This window comes from Vanessa cardui, chromosome 16 (assembly GCF_905220365.1).
Source record: "Vanessa cardui chromosome 16, ilVanCard2.1, whole genome shotgun sequence".
Classification (NCBI taxonomy): domain Eukaryota; kingdom Metazoa; phylum Arthropoda; class Insecta; order Lepidoptera; family Nymphalidae; genus Vanessa; species Vanessa cardui.
Window position 1 is genome coordinate 8342778 of NC_061138.1, and position 16311 is coordinate 8359088.

The following is a 16311-nucleotide window of genomic DNA, read 5'->3' on the forward strand; positions in this document are numbered from 1 at the left end:
CGATAACTTTATAACCCGTTGCTTTGGAGTCGCTCGCGCGAAGAACAATAAAACAAAGTCCAACCATTAATAAAATCGTATTTTACTCGTCACAGTGGCGTGACTTGTGCGAACCAATTATATGCGTCTTTACGATTAGATAAATTAATATTAATTTATTATTGTCTAAATACACGCACTTTTACATAACAGTATAAAAATTAGGTAAATAAATATAATTTAATATAATGCTCACAATAGATTGTCTTCCGTTCAATCGAACTTTTTATTTAATTTTATAAAATTCATATTTTATACCTCTGTATAAAAATTAAGGTAAAAATATATTCACCTTAATTTTGTACATAGATACTAAAGAAATGTGGGTGCCACCTTAATAATATATTAAATGACATCTTATACTAAAATTAAAAAATATAATTGAAATTACCATTGTTTAATCAATGATCACTACAATGATGAATCACACGCCCGGTTCGACAATCGCTATTCGCTATCGGCAGTCATCAATTCATCATTCGATTCGATCCCGCCGGGCAGAGTAGGCCGCTCTTTATCAGTATTTAATCCATTCAGTTCAGTCAGTTTTCAGTGTGCCAGTGTAACTGTCAATCGTGAATCGTGTTGTCAGTTTATATTCTAATATTTTGTTCGTGCTTTTTTTAAATTACACTTTATTTATTATACATTAAATAAACAATCATTTAATCTTCAATAGTTTCATATAAAATATCAAATTATGAGTGACAACAAGGAAGATAAAAAGCAAATACGTGTATGGTGTGATGGATGGTAAATCAATGATTTAAAAATTTTTACTATAATTACCTGACTAATGATTTGACATTTTTGGTAGTAGCTTGTTTTTAAAACGTATTTGCTAGAGCGGTAATATTTGTATTAATTGTATTTGAAATATTTGCGGTAACCAATTAAATAATTATATGTGATTTATTACGCCGGTCCTAAAATAAATATTCATTCAATTTCTCCTATAGCAAGAAGGAAACTAACGGATAAACGATAGATATAATCAGCTAAGAATTATTTTTACTGTCAATTATATAGTTTAATAAACAAAGATAAAAATATACTTTTTATATTATTGCATATAGAAAAAATCGATATATTTTTTGTATTTCAGCTATGACATGGTTCATTTTGGCCATGCTAATTCTTTGAGACAAGCAAAAGCTCTTGGTGGTGTATTAATAGTAGGTGTACACACAGATGAAGAAATATCTAAACATAAAGGACCTCCTGTCTTTACACAGGAGGAGAGATATAAAATGGTTCGTGCAATCAAATGGGTCGACCAAGTGGTGGAGGGAGCACCGTATGTTACAACATTAGAAACGTTAGATAAATACCAATGTGATTTTTGTGTGCATGGAGGTGGGATATGGTTTTAATTTTATTAGTTGTTAGCTTATTAACACTAATCCAATAGGATAGTTTGTATATTTATGTCCAAATAAATGCTAATTAGTAGTTTTTATATCATATGATGCTCAAGATAGAGGTGTTTGCCTTATTATTAAAATACTCAAAAAAACATTTCAAGTTGATGAAATTATATTGGCATGAACTTTTAAATTAACTATGCAATACTTTTAATATAGAATATTCAATAGTGTTCATTTGTAGTGTATTGTAATAGTGTTTATGGAATTTCTTATATTGTGATTTAAAAATTACCAAATTTTTTTTTATTTCAGACGACATCACAGTAACTGCAGATGGAATTGATACATATCATTTGGTTAAAGAAGCTGGTAGATACAGGTATGTACAATAACCAATATATTTATAAATATATTGATTCATAGGTAACAAATAAAAAAAAAGTGTTTTTTTTTTCAGAGAGGTAAACAGAACCGCTGGAGTGTCCACTACAGATTTAGTAGGAAGGATGCTGTTACTCACACGAGAACACTTCAAGTAATTAACCAATTATTTTAAAACCTTATTGAATTAAATATAAAATCATGAAAGGCGAATTAAAATAAGTACATGTGATAATAATAAACGATTTTATACCATTTTGCAATACACTGTAATTAATTGCTTGGCATGTCTTTGTAACACACATATATCTTTAAACATTGTGTTACAATATAGTGCTTGCTCTTGATGACTTAGCTAAGATAATATTAAAAAAATATATAACATTCATATGTAAAATAGCTATTTTTTTCTGTAAAGATTTACTATTTAGTCATTATTATACATGCGCTAGTGATGTAAGTCAAAAGATTTTGATCTGATAAAGATCTTTTTAACTTCATACTTGTATGAGTCATAACATTAACACAAATGATTCAGAAACGAGTGCTATATTACTGTAAAAGAATTAAGTTTTCAATAATTATTTTAATAGTATTTCTTAAGGCTTGCTATAATTTTCAGGAGAGGTGACAAAGAATACACAGTAGCCCTGGAGCACTCTTCAAATCTTGGTACAGATTCAACCGCAAGGTCACCTTATACAGGCTGTTCACAGTTCTTACCCACCACTCAAAAGATCATCCAATTCAGCAATGGTCTCTCACCGAAACCTACTGATAAAGTATGTTTATTTTTCATTAAACAATTTTAGAAAAATTTAGATGTATATATTGAGAGTAGATGTATATGATGAGCACTTTTTAATCTTATTTTTTAATAACAGTAGCTCATACAGCGATCATAATTAAGTATGGGTTATGCAAGTTAATTCCATTTTAGCAGTTTGTTTTTATAAACTTACTTGACTTTGTTATGTTTTTCTATTACATTTCAACAAGCTATCACGGAAATAAATACAGACACGATTATATACATTCTACTTAAGAAACTTTGACCTTTTGTTGAATGTACTTAATTCTCGACAAAAAAATGCATTGGCCGTTTTAAGAGGGAAAAGCGACGTGAAAGTAAAAAAAAGTAACATCCTGTAAATTTCCCACTGCTGGGATAAGGCCTCCTCTTCCATTAAGGAGAGGGTTTGGAACATATTCCACCACGCTGTTCCAATGCGGGTAGTGGAATGCACATGTAGCAGAATTTCGATGAAATTAGACACATGCAGGTTTCCTCACGATGTTTTTCTTCATCGCCGAGTTTAAGATGAATAATAAACACAAATTAAGCACACATATACATAGTGGTGCTTACCTGGGTTTGAACCCGCAATCATCGGTTAAGATGCACGCGTTCTGACCACTGGGCCATCTCGGCTCGCGACGTGAGCAGTAATTGAATGCGGTTGTAAAAATGTTTTATTTATTACATAGAAGAAAATCAATTTATTTTTATCAACGTCCTTCAAAACACAATAATACAGTAATAGTACTGTTATATTATAGAATAATGGTCAATACTAAGCGATAATGAACCGGCAGTAGGGCTTTGTGCTGCCTTCCGAGTGGGTACCTACACATTGGTTATCTAACGCCAAACACCAATACTTTGTAGTGCATTACTCAACTTTTTTGTTTTGGTTTAATTGTTTTTATAAATTATTTATTATTAAAGCCATGATGACACGAACATATTCTTGAACATCGTAAATGATTTGAAAATTAATTACGACTATTTAAGCAAAAAATTACTCTGTAGGTAATAACTCTATATTTCGCTTTACCCTAGAAGATTTTTTTACGGTTTATAAAAGTAAAATTACACGGATACAAACTAAATAAGTAGAGAACTTTTGGTTTCTAGCCTATTCAAATACTGTGCTCGTCTCCTTTGTCGATCATATTCGTTGATTCTGATGCAGGAAAAGTAATAATGAAGTCTTATTTATTAGAAACAAGTATCTACGGATTTTTTTAACAGCTTTTCTTGGTAGAATCAGTCAGAACTTTGGGAATCATATTTAGTATATAAGATTTTATTGCACAAAAAACTTATTGGAAATTAGTAAGTATAGTACTTAGAAATGAATAAATTATAAAACAAATGGAAGTCTTCTTATCTTATTGGTAACCAATAGATTATATTTGAGACATCTGGGGTTATCTCTGAACAACATGCTTGCGACCAGCAAGTTTTACAAATACATTTGAACTTCGAATTTTCTTAAATTTGTTAATTACAGAACGTTTCGCTCCTATGATATGCGGATAGCTTCTCGGACCGCGCCTAGGTGGAAGCCTCGAACCGGTAGTTTTAAATATTTTAATTTTAAAATGTGACAATTCGAAGGTGTTTACAAGCGCCCATATGAATAAGAATATATTGGTTTTAGCGCCGCTTATATAATTAGAAAACGATGTCTATTGTTTTTTTTTTTGTTGATATTAAGTATGACTACTGAATGATCTCCCTGAACAAATCCATTCGATAATGAATAAAAAATAATTTAAGACACAAAACAAAAATAACTTTTAAATTCAATTAAATATGCGATGTTTTGATCGTGTGTAATTGTTACTCAATCACGACCGGAAGGATGAAACAAAATTCGGCGTAGAAATCAACTATGTCAAGGAATATGATCACGTAATGGGTACCTTGATAGTTTGTACTTAGTTTTATAAATAATTCGTTAAAAACAATTTACGCCAAGAGATAACAGCAAATGTTTTACACTATACTTTTTACAGTAATCTATTTAAATTGAATGTCGTTTTAGGGTTCCGTGCCCATAAGCAAAAGACACCCTAGTACTGAAACTCCACTGAAATTTTAATAGATGATGCGTTTCTGTTGCCGCTAAGTAACAGTTAAAACTTATAGATAAAACACTAATATATATTAAAAGGGGCTCCCATCCAACAGACATGATCTCTATTTCAGTTTTTATAGATAATGTTACGGAACACTTCGTTTCACGAGTTTTACTCGCACTTGTTCCGTTTTTTGTGTATTTCTAACTCAACTGTAAATATTTGAATAGTTTGTCAATTAAAAAATTATTCACTTTTAAAACGTACAAATTATTACGTAATTACAAGGTAGAGATTACAATGAAACAAAAAATATTTCAAACTTTGATACAATTGAATTAAATTACATAAAATTTAATAATTGCATAAAGATTATAATCGAATATGTTAAATCACTAAAAAATATGTAAGTACTATTAATTAAAATAAAACGTGTCTAAGCTATGTTGCTGTGACCTTGTTTTTTTGTTATACAATGTTGAATAATTACATTTAACGATTTTATTTATTAAGTAATATGTATGTTGGGCCTTGAACTTTGCAACCTCTACGTTTACGCCTAACCAGTCCTTGTCTAATGTCTTAAACACGTTAGACATCACTGATTATTTACTACTCGTATGTTTACTGGTAATAAATATGGAAAATAGATAAGCATCGATTCATCAGCAACTTAGATCTTACATTACTCAAAACATATAAAAAGTAGTTGTAAGCTGCAATGATATTCTAATAAACAGATATGTTATATCCATACTATACAACAGAAAAAAGTGTGCCTCGCCGGGGACCGTTTATTTTAGTTTATTTTTACATTTCGTTAAAAGTAAAAAGAATAGCTTGATAAAAACAATAAGTAAAAGGGGTAACTAGATGGTTTAATTACGCAAAACGTATTACTACTTAATTATGATGTATTATAATGTATTACTACGTAAAACAACTAAAGGCAAACGTCCCAATTAGGACGTTTTCTAGTCTTCACTTTTTGCGCGTTAATAACATATCTGTTTACTACAACATCATTGGTAAGCTGTAATAAGTTTATAACAGAACGATAAATTGATATATGTCTCAGGTATATTACTATTAGTGAGATATTAAAAAACTCCAGCAAAACATATATTTCCGTATGTTAAAAGTATTCATTCATCAGGTCAAATATCAAAGGCCAAAGGACCTTTTGAATTTTGTCATAAACAACGAGTATCATTGTAAAAATAGTTATAACAAAAATTGCTTACTATAAATTAATTTTAAATAATTACAATCACATTAAGCGACTTTTTGATACGACAATAATAAACAACAACAACAGCCTGTAAGTTTCCCAGGCTGTTCCAATGCGGGTTGGTGGAATACACATGTGGCAGAATTTCTTTGAAATTAGACACATGTAGGTTTCCTCACGATATTTTCCTTCACCGCCGATCACGAGATGAATTATAAAGATTTAAGCACATGAATATACAGTAGCCTGTCTAGGTTTGAATCCGCGATCATCGGTTAAGATGCACCCGTTTTAACCACTGAGCCATCTCGGCTCTCAACTTCTTCTGATTCTTTCTGATCTTTCAACTTTGATAATTAAGACTTATTACTCGACAAATAATTATAGCTGTAGATGATAGAAAAGTGTAGAGTTATTAAAAGTAATTCAATTGTTGTGTTTAATAATGCATTTGTACCTGTTTGACGCAAAAAAGTTACTACTGAGTTTCTTGCTGGTCTCGGTAGAATCTGCATTTTGAACGGCTGGAGCTTTAAATTAATTTTAATCATGTAAAGTGCTCACAAAAGCCTCTTGAATGAAAAGTGTATTTTTTATTTGATATGATTTAAGTATGTACTTGATTTTATTTTCAATTAAGGATTTCAATAATGTCTATCATAATATTTTGGCATAACACATTTTTTAAAAATTAATTCACAGAAGTAATTGTGTTTTAAAATTTTAAAACATTATAAATTTCTGAAATAATTATTTATAATTAATATTTATATTATGAATGTGCCGTCTTGTTGGACGCATAAATCTCGGGAGCTAGCTGTTCTAAAAGATTTTCCGTTAGATGACCATCTATATAGATACTGGCCGCCCGTCCCGGCTTCGCACGGATGGATATAAGATTTTTTTAATATTATTACCTTTTATTCATTCTATTTTTTGTGGATTTATTTATATATTTTTTTAATCGCATTATCTATTTATACTTACAATAAGATTTTGTTTATCGTTTTTTTTTTATTTAAGTATTTAATCTGAAGTGAGAGAGATTTTTTTTTGAGATTTCTATTCTATTTGTGTTGGTACTCTATTAACTTTTAAAATTTAAAAAGTGCTTATTAGACATAACTATAATAGTTGGATATGATTTTCCGAAGTGTTTTGTAGATATTGTTATGTTCTTAAATATTATAGATTAGATATATTTGCTCTATCGTCAATAGTTGTCCATGGTAGCCAATGCGACGAAAAACGTTTTAGGGCACTTTTTCATAACTTAACTTGTAATAAGGATCCCTAATCTTTTCTAGTAATAAATGTAACCTATGTTACTCCTAGTTTTATCTGCCAGTCAACAGTGAGGTAGAATATCAAGGCGGTGGTGAATATATAAAAAAGAGCTTTTATTATCTGTATACCTATTGTTTAAGATTTTTTATAAAAAACTATTTTTTTTATATTCTACTACCCTGTGCCAAATATAGATAACGTCGGTTCGAATAAAACTAGTTATAACGGATTTTAATTGCGTATATTAATTATTTTGGACATCCCGTGGTCACGGGTAGACGGGTAGACGAACGCTGTAAAGTGCTCGAAACGTCGGGATGTCCAAAATAATTAATATACGCGATTAAAATCCGTTATAACTAGTTTTATTTAAATGTGTAATAATCGCGAAAATTTAAGACAACATAACGTCGGTTCGGTACATAGTAATCTAATTCGGTTGTCACTTAAAACTTATATTGAGTGAAGTTAACATATATGCTCGTGTTGTAGGTAGTGTACGTCGCGGGGGCGTTCGATCTGTTCCACGTGGGGCACTTGGACTTCCTGGAAGCGGCGCATGCGCACGGCGACTTCCTCATCGTGGGACTGCACACCGACCTCGAAGTGAACCGCTACAAAGGCTCCAACTACCCCATCATGAACCTCCACGAACGAGTGCTCTCTGTTCTCGCTTGCAAGGTGAGCGCTTTCTATTTTGTTTAGTACGACACAACTTAGATGTCGCATCGGCAAAATTCGTAAAACCGATCACATCCGAATTGAGTGCGCTGTCCCAAATTATCAATATTTATTTCTCACGCGAATATGATCTTTGCATAAACGTAATAACTTGTAATATCATATGACCTAATATATTCGTCAATTTGACGCGTCGATTTACATGCACTTTTTTCTCTGACGCGTGAATGTATAGCGACGAATAGCGTCGAATGGCGCGATAGGGAGCTATTTCTATCGGTTGTGTAAATCGGCAGTAATCGGTTTTATTTTCATTCCATTGCATTTTCCGATGCTACATCTAATTTGTGTCGCACTATACGTATTATATATATGTAATTATTTATTATGTCTCTGCAATAACTTAGCAGTTATTCGACCGAGTCTAAATTGTAAGAAACAAAACGACTTAGTTCCCACGGCTAGTAATAGCAATTCAATCTGGAATTTATACAACGGCATGCAGAACGATCTATAAATAATCTCTTCACTACTTGTTAGGTTACTGTTATAAAATTGATTAACATCGTAGATTCAACTGATGCATATGGGATAAGTGACGTGACCAATATGTTTATATTTTTTTTTTATTCAAACCATTTTACATAAGTTTACCACATAAATCACCGGGATTTGTCCTGAGTGTTAGGTGAGAATACAGTTTTAAAACAAAATCAAGTAAATACAAAATTTTAACAATCATTCAACTTCAATAATTAAAAATATAGTGGGTAGTTAAAAAAAACGAAAATCATATTATAAAGCGAACTGTTTTAGCTCATGTAAATGTGTTAATACATAAAAAGTTTCGGTCCGTACACTTACAGTTGTTGAGAAAATAAGATTTTAATTGATTTATTAAGTTATTTTTAGTTATTTTATTTAAACATTAGATCAAGTTCATTTAGAAACGGAGGAGTTGATATGATCTTGTCCTTTTACCGTATACGTTATTAAAAGCATTGGTCGTTATTAATTTTTTGTTTGTTATTTGTCTAGTTTTTAATTTATGTTATTTAATTTTATATAAATTGCGATGATCGAATCTTGATCAGATGTTTATTGAAAGTAAAAAAATATAGTATCTATCCAAACAATAAGTTATGTTCTATTGATATAAAGGTATAATCGTTTGTCGTTCATTTTAAGATAATACTAGTAAATTGTCGTCTTATTTCAATGGAAGTTGGAAAAAAAGATAACAAGCGTTAGTTACGTATTTTATGTGATCTGCTAATAACTCCGATATTGTGCACTACCGTAAAGATTTGATTTACGATACAACACCAATACATTAAACTATTTATTTCCGATTTAATACAATTTACTGTGAAATGTTGTTTTATTAAGCTTTTATCATTTCATTGTTTGAATAAAGTATATGAAAATAATCAAAAAATACTAAATGGTAATTAAGTCAAAATGTCATCAAAGATGTATAAGATACCATTTTAAAAACCTTTACGCTTACGTATAATGAAAGAGCTATATAACTAACCATATATAATAACTTTTTTTTTGTTAAAAGCAAACGTTCAATCGACTTAAACCGCACTTAGAAGTTTAAATATTTAATAGTAAACAACTGTTCATTTCACGAGGATCAAATGTAATAAAAATGTAATGAAACAGTAAGAGTCGAGATGGCCCAGTGGTTAGAACGCGTGCATCTTAACCGATGATTGCGGGTTCAAACCCAGGCAAGCACCGCGGATTCATGTGCTTAATTTGTCTTTATAATTCATCTCGTGCTCAGCTGAAGGAAAACATCGTGAGGAAACCTGCATGTGACAAATTTCATAGAAATTCTGCCACGTGTATTCCACCCGCATTGGAACAGCGTGGTGGAATATGTTCCAAACCTTCTCCTCAAAGGGAGAGGAGGCCTTTAGCCCAGCAGTGGGAATTTACAGGCTGTTGTTGTTGTTGAAACAGTAACTTAAAACCAATGAATAATTAAATTGTTTATGCAGTACGTCCATGAAGTGGTGATCGGGGCGCCGTACAGCGTGACAGCGGAATTAATGGATCACTTCAGAGTAGAGGTGGTGTGTCACGGCGTCACGCCCATCGCGCTGGACGCAGATGGTTCAGACCCTTACAAAGTGCCAAAGCAACGTGGATGTTTTAAGGTACAAACCTTTATATTCCTTAAGTTTACTTTATTTACCATTACATTCGACGTAACCTTCAAAAGGAATAATATGTTCCGATAAATAATTAGTTTCTCATATCATTATTGGCGATTAACGCAATAGCTCAAGGAAATCATAAACATATAATAAAAATCTAAAATTTCAGTCTTTATCATAACATACAAAGCACATTTAAGGTTGGGACTTTATAGTGAGCATAATTCATACTCGTGCCAGAGAGGTCCATGTCAATATTCATTACATAGTATGTTATATAAGATTGCCAAAAGATTAAAGAATTTTACATATATTGGATGAAAAACTGGCACCTATACATATATTACTTTTCAATAAACCAATAAATTAACACCACACTCCATGGTCGAGTGGTGTGTACACCGGTTTTCATGGGTACGCCACTCTGAGGTCCCGGATTCGATTCCCGGCCGAGTCGATGTAGATTACCATTAGTTTTCTATGTTGTCTTGGGTCTGGGTGTTTGTGGTACCGTCGTTACTTCTGATTTCCATAACACAAGTGCGTCAGCTACTTACATTGGGATCAGAGTAATGTATGTGATGTTGTCTCATATTTATTTATTTTTATTTAACATTCTGAGTGTCATAATATTAATAATTTTACAGGTATTAAATTCGGGTAACAGCATGACAACTGAGGATATAGTACAACGAATAATCCGTCACAGATTAGAATTCGAAGAGAGAAACTCGCGCAAAGAAAAAAAGGAAATCGCCCAAATGAAGTCAATACAAAAGGAACATATTAAACAGAACGGCAATTGTGACTTTAAAGCATATTCCGGTTAAAAAAAAAATTTAAAAAATAAAAAAATTCTGTACCCAGTACATTCGCTGAAAGTTCATGATCCTCTGAGCTTTCATTCTCATTCGATTATGGGTATAATTACTTTCTACTTACGACGATAAATTTATTATTAATAAATAATCCATATTCAGTAATATGTTGTATAATATTAGGTACCGTATTATGAAATTAAAAGTAATCCATAGATAACTAAACTAAATGTATTTATTCGCATTTCATAGTGTAATACATAATTATCTCATTCCGAAAAAAAAATGTCAAACAAATAATGTTAAGACATGTATTAATATCAATGAATTTTAAAATTTATTCAAACTTAAACACTCAAAATTGTAAAGTTATTTTATTGTAAAAATATAAATATTATTTATTTCATCTGTTTTTTTTTAATATTTTTAGTCTCTTATTCAACAAAAATGTAATTTAAAATACTCCTTATAAATTATTATCAATATAATGTTAAAAAATGATAAATTATTTAATTTCCCAAAACTATTATAACTTTCATAGTAATTACATGATATCGTCTGAACACACTTTAATATTAATTTTCGTCATACATGCATTGGCGAATTTACAAATTTGCCGCTAGTAGGCTATTCGATTTTTGCCGCCCCTACTGACTTTTAAATTCGATACGTTTGTTTAGTTCACAATCACAATTTATTCTGAAAATGAAAATTTATTATTTGTTTTCTATCGTCCTCATTACATCGGCTTTTTTCCGTTATTAGTTTGATTATGAACTAGGTGATATTTCTGTCAGTTACTAGATTATTTTTGCAACCCATTATGTACTGACGAGTATACGGATTACGGACGTAATGTGTATATATATAATTATAAGATTTTTTTATTACTGTAAGAAAAAGACAATTTGGGCTAAATTTGCCGCCCCTCTAAATCTGCCGCCCTAGGTTCCAGCCTACTTAGCCTATTGGTAAATCCGCTACTTCATACATCAGTAAATAAAATTGCAGTAAGCTTCTAAATAGAATTGTTCTTTTAACTAAAGGGTATAATTTTATTCATCAATCAATACCATTAATGTACTCTAGACTCCAAAAAAATGATTGCTTGGTGAAGGTTATGACTATAAATCTCATGTTATCATAAAATCTTTTTGCATACTCTGAAAGTTTCCTATTGTAATATAATAAAATCATACATATTTTTTTAGGTTTAGGCAAATTATAGATATACAAACAAAAAATCCATATTAGTAATTATTTTTATTGTTCACAAATGGTAGGTACATTATTTCAAAGCCGAAATCTTTATCAAATAATCATTCATTACCAGTAAATAAGAGTTACAACCAAACATTATTTACAACTTGAAATAGGGATAAATAAAAGATAGTAATATATATTTTACATTAACTCAAAAGACTACGTATATGATGAGTTCGTCTCGATTGACCAGTAACTGTTGCTGTGCTATGCTGTTACTCCTCGTTTTTAGCGACCTCAACTATTAAAAAAACGCTTGCCGTTGAGGCTGTTCCTATTCACCAGTATTGTATGCTTATGTATCATAGAAAACGTTACTAAGCTTCAGTTGCCCCGAGCTTTAGTGGTTATTCTTTAGCACGAGCTTGTAGGAATTCACTCTTTTATTACTTGAGCATCGCTGCAACTCACTCATCGCTGATGTACCATCATAGCATTTATCAACGCAGGGTGTAGTATGTATTCCATTGATTTTCAAACGTTTAATTATGCATGTAATGCATTTTCCTGTAAAATCAGGAATAGGCAAAAATTGAAAACCTTACGTAATTTTTTTTATGAAGTCACATCTATCTGTAATCTTCAGTTCTAAAAATTTTCTTTGGTTTCGAGCTCAAAGTAGATGACGGTACTTCACGTCGGCTCATCGCCTAAAATTATACTGGGCGCAAATTTGTTCTCACATGGAATACTGCTTCCACCTCTGGGCGGGCACTCCACAGTACCAGCTTCTTTCATTTGACGGTATTCAATGTAGAGCGGGTTGTGTTCTCGACGATCAAAAGATTCTTTGGGTTTGCGTAAAGATGTTGAATTGGACACATTTTTCATGAGGACGTTTCTTAAGGACGCATCTGCTAACCCTTTCAGTTTTCGAAAACTTCAACTACAAATATTCTATTGTAAGACGTAAGTTAAAAAATTGTAAAAATCTATATTCTGTCTAGTCTAGTTATCGAATATAATAATTTAGATTATATAATGTTGAATAATACAGTTTATTAATATGATACATATATGGTTAATTGATCATTAATTTTACTTGTTTATAAACATTTGAAATCATTTTTTTTTATAAAAATATTAAACGATATATGTAAAAATAATAGCAACATTTTTAAGTCATACTATTTTTTGGTATGGCAATAATTGAATAATTCAAAATGGCAGAAAAGTGTAGAGAGAATATCGTATCTATTCTATCTTTGCGCGACAATAAAATAGTTAGTGACGTGGTGTAACGGAATTGTTGTGAAATTGCAAACAAAATCATTCTTTCTTCATGATTTTCGGACAAGAACGAGTTGCAAAAAAGTCGTGATTTGATAGGTAAGTTTATTTTAAAAGCCGCCCACTACGACAATCTGCTCTCTTTTATCTAAATATTTATGTATTGACTAAGTATTAAGGAAGACAATACCTTTTGATAACTATAAAAGTCAACAATAAATGAATAAGCATGCTATATTCCAAACCAAATTCTGAAACGCCGGATTTTAATAGACATCAAGGCACTGCGTATTGGCAGTAAGTTATAATTATCGATTTGACTAATTCATAGTTAATTTAAGTAATTGTAATATAAAAACATCAAGGTAGTTTCCAAAATTTTGTTTCAAATTCAAAGTTTATGATAACCGTTTCGAAAAGGCCTTTTTTACACGCAATTATATTCTAGATCTTGTTATTCACACAATAATATCGCTCAATTGTTCACTTTTTAATTATTGAACGACAATTTTTATTATATTAAGTCTAAGATTTATATTTGTATATTTTAATGTTCTTTAATATATTTATCACAATATGTTTTCCCCTAAATATAAGGGCCTAATGAACCTGTCACATATTTTGAAATAATTTTCCTTCTACCCTAAAGTTTACATATCATTTGAAAAAACATGAAATAAAGCATTTTCGCACTAATATTTTAAATTGTAAGGGCATAAGTATAAACCGCACACTTCTATTATGACTGCAAACTATTGTTTTTAAAAAAATGTTCTATTACCTTATGTGTTACTAAATTGTGACAGAAATAAAGCTGACCATTAATCATATTAATAAGATAAGAAGTTTCTGACTTGTGACTGAGTATTTATCAATTGAATATTGAGTTAAAGAGAGTGTACAGAAATAATGAATATTAATTTTAATATGTACATGCTGCCAATGCCTCGTTTTATTAAATGTGAAGGCAAGACTGACAATTTCTTGTTTGTTTTATGATTTAAATGCATTAGAATGTTTTAATGCTGTAAAGTAACTTACAATGTTTTCTCATTAGCAAAGTGTTGATGTTTAATATCATTTCATTGCCAAATATAAATTTATATAACAATAAATCTTAAATATTCAATGTTATGTTGCTAAAATATAGTTATCCATTAACCATTGATGTTAAACATATAAATAGGCTTGAAGAATAAAAATGCATGTATGTTTAATAATTTAAACCCACTACGGTATCAAAGATAAGTGTATAATAAAGCAACATAGTGTTGAATTAGAAGAACTTTACTTTATTTTCATAATTTGATTATTAAATTATTAAATAATGCTCTAAATTTCACATTAAAGTAATTAATTTTCCTTTATACTTGTGATATATACACCAATACAAGTAATGTTTTCTAAATATTTATATTATATTAACATAATGCTTTAATGTAACATTGTAACGGTATTCAAGATAATAAGATAAAAATATTTTAGTAATATTTTTTTTATATAATTTGTGTGATTCATCTTTTTAAGTAAGTTTACTTAATAAGATGAATTAATACTACTATTACCACTAATTAATTAATTTATAGAAAGACAACAATAAAATGTATTCATTTATTTTGTTTGTGGTACAGTAACTGAAAATAAAACTAATAATAAATAACAGTACAAAAGATAGTTGAGATATTGAAGTACATTATTCAAATTTAACATTATAAGCAGGGCCGTATTTAGGGGAGGGCAACCAGGGCAACTGCCCTGGGGCCTCCACATGAGAGAGGGCCTCCACATAAGAGGGGGCATAGTTTTCAGCAAGTTAACAAATACTGAGATATAGTCAAATTATAATAATGTTACTATTTAATATTTTAAAAGTTACCGATACAAATACGAAAAAATTCATAGCTTACTGATTGAAATAAAAAAAAACTAATTAATTCATAATAATATAATTATTCGGGTGTTCACGCTTCTGTTTGTCTAGGGCCCTCACTGCTTTGTGGCCCCGGGGCCTCCACACCTTTAAATCCGACTCTGATTATAAGCACATGTAATATTTGTTGTATTAACAGTGACATTTTGTCAGAGTATTTCTTTATTCTTAATATTATAAAAAATATATCAAAACAACACCAACTATTCCTAAATTTCAATTAATACATAAACGAAACTGATTACCAAAGAAATTGATTACCAGTCTGGATAAGGAAAGCAGTGATAGTGCATAAAAAAGATTTATTATCGGGAAAATATTCTTTTAAGAAGTGGTTATCAGAACACTTCATTTCGACTAGGGTACCGTAAAAAAGCCTGTGTTGCGCGGGCGCCGCTCATCGCAAACATTGCAGTTGAGCTGTGACTCACGGTTGCCCAAAATAACTTGCAAATGGGCGCCGCCTACCGGCCGGGGCGGGCGGATTGATCAGGCTCAGTGGCAGCCGAGCCGCTAGAGAAGCGGTCGACGTGAAACGTGTGAGCCCCGTACGGACACGGGTGGTGGCGGCGCCGGCGCGGGATGCGCCGCCATGCCGGTACGACATCGCGAACTCGGCGACGAGCTCGCACCCCCGGAGCCCAAACGCTGCAGGCATTGCGACGGTACGATTATTTATGTTGGTTTGAGGATAAGACTACATGACTACCATTTATTTGATTTCTCTGTACTTTTAATATGAGAAAAATTAGATTTTTTTCAATAAATCTACCTTATATATAACATATTTTTTAATAACTCAAATGAACTAACGATAAGTTTTATCATGAGAATCTTTTGGTTCATTGATGAAAACTCCCGTGACTCTTAATTGTTTTCACGCCGCGTTGAGCCACGTGCCCTGTTGTTTACATCGGATACCTGTTCAACTATACGTCCGATATTAATTTACATAATATTATTGAATCTTTAATAACACTCCATTGAGTCATAGTGTTGGACTAATTCTGTACAAAAGATCAATTTTGCCTAAATGTTTAACATT

At 31.1% G+C, this 16311-nt stretch overlaps 2 protein-coding genes across 8 annotated transcripts in view; both read left to right on the plus strand.

Annotated features, from left to right (window-relative positions):
- The first annotated feature begins 510 nt into the window (after positions 1–510).
- LOC124536358 (ethanolamine-phosphate cytidylyltransferase) lies at positions 511–10865 on the plus strand. Of its 3 annotated transcripts, none has more exons than XM_047112887.1 (8): positions 511–792; positions 1145–1395; positions 1719–1785; positions 1864–1941; positions 2410–2569; positions 7666–7854; positions 9867–10025; positions 10673–10865. In XM_047112887.1, the coding sequence occupies exons 1-8, from the start codon at positions 740–742 to the stop codon at positions 10853–10855; spliced, it is 1140 nt and encodes a 379-aa protein (XP_046968843.1). In that variant the 5' UTR covers positions 511–739; the 3' UTR covers positions 10856–10865. The 3 variants fall into 3 exon arrangements, with proteins under 3 accessions (XP_046968843.1, XP_046968844.1, XP_046968845.1); XM_047112888.1 differs by having other exon boundaries at positions 2413–2569; XM_047112889.1 differs by lacking the exon at positions 1145–1395 and having other exon boundaries at positions 534–792.
- Positions 10866–13255: 2390 nt separating this feature from the next.
- The window catches only part of LOC124536018, a 32774-nt gene continuing 29718 nt past the window's right edge, over positions 13256–16311 (plus strand). For 4 of the 5 annotated variants that reach the window (XM_047112394.1, XM_047112398.1, XM_047112396.1 and 1 more), the window contains exon 1: positions 13256–13435. Coding sequence is in view for 1 of the 5 variants with exons in the window: in XM_047112392.1 (XP_046968348.1) it covers positions 15859–15931 (73 nt within the window). In the remaining 4 variants the exon portion in view is untranslated. Of the gene's footprint in view, positions 13436–15743; positions 15932–16311 lie in introns of those variants that run through there. The other variant, XM_047112392.1, reaches the window with a different exon arrangement.

Coding starts and splice junctions, on each gene's coding strand:
- LOC124536358 (XM_047112887.1), top strand. CDS start 740: ATGAGTGACAACAAGGAAGATAAAAAGCAAATACGTGTATGGTGTGAT. Junction 1,942..2,409: donor CTCACACGAGAACACTTCAA/GTAATTAACCAA, acceptor TATAATTTTCAG/GAGAGGTGACAAAGAATACA. Junction 10,026..10,672: donor AGCAACGTGGATGTTTTAAG/GTACAAACCTTT, acceptor ATAATTTTACAG/GTATTAAATTCGGGTAACAG.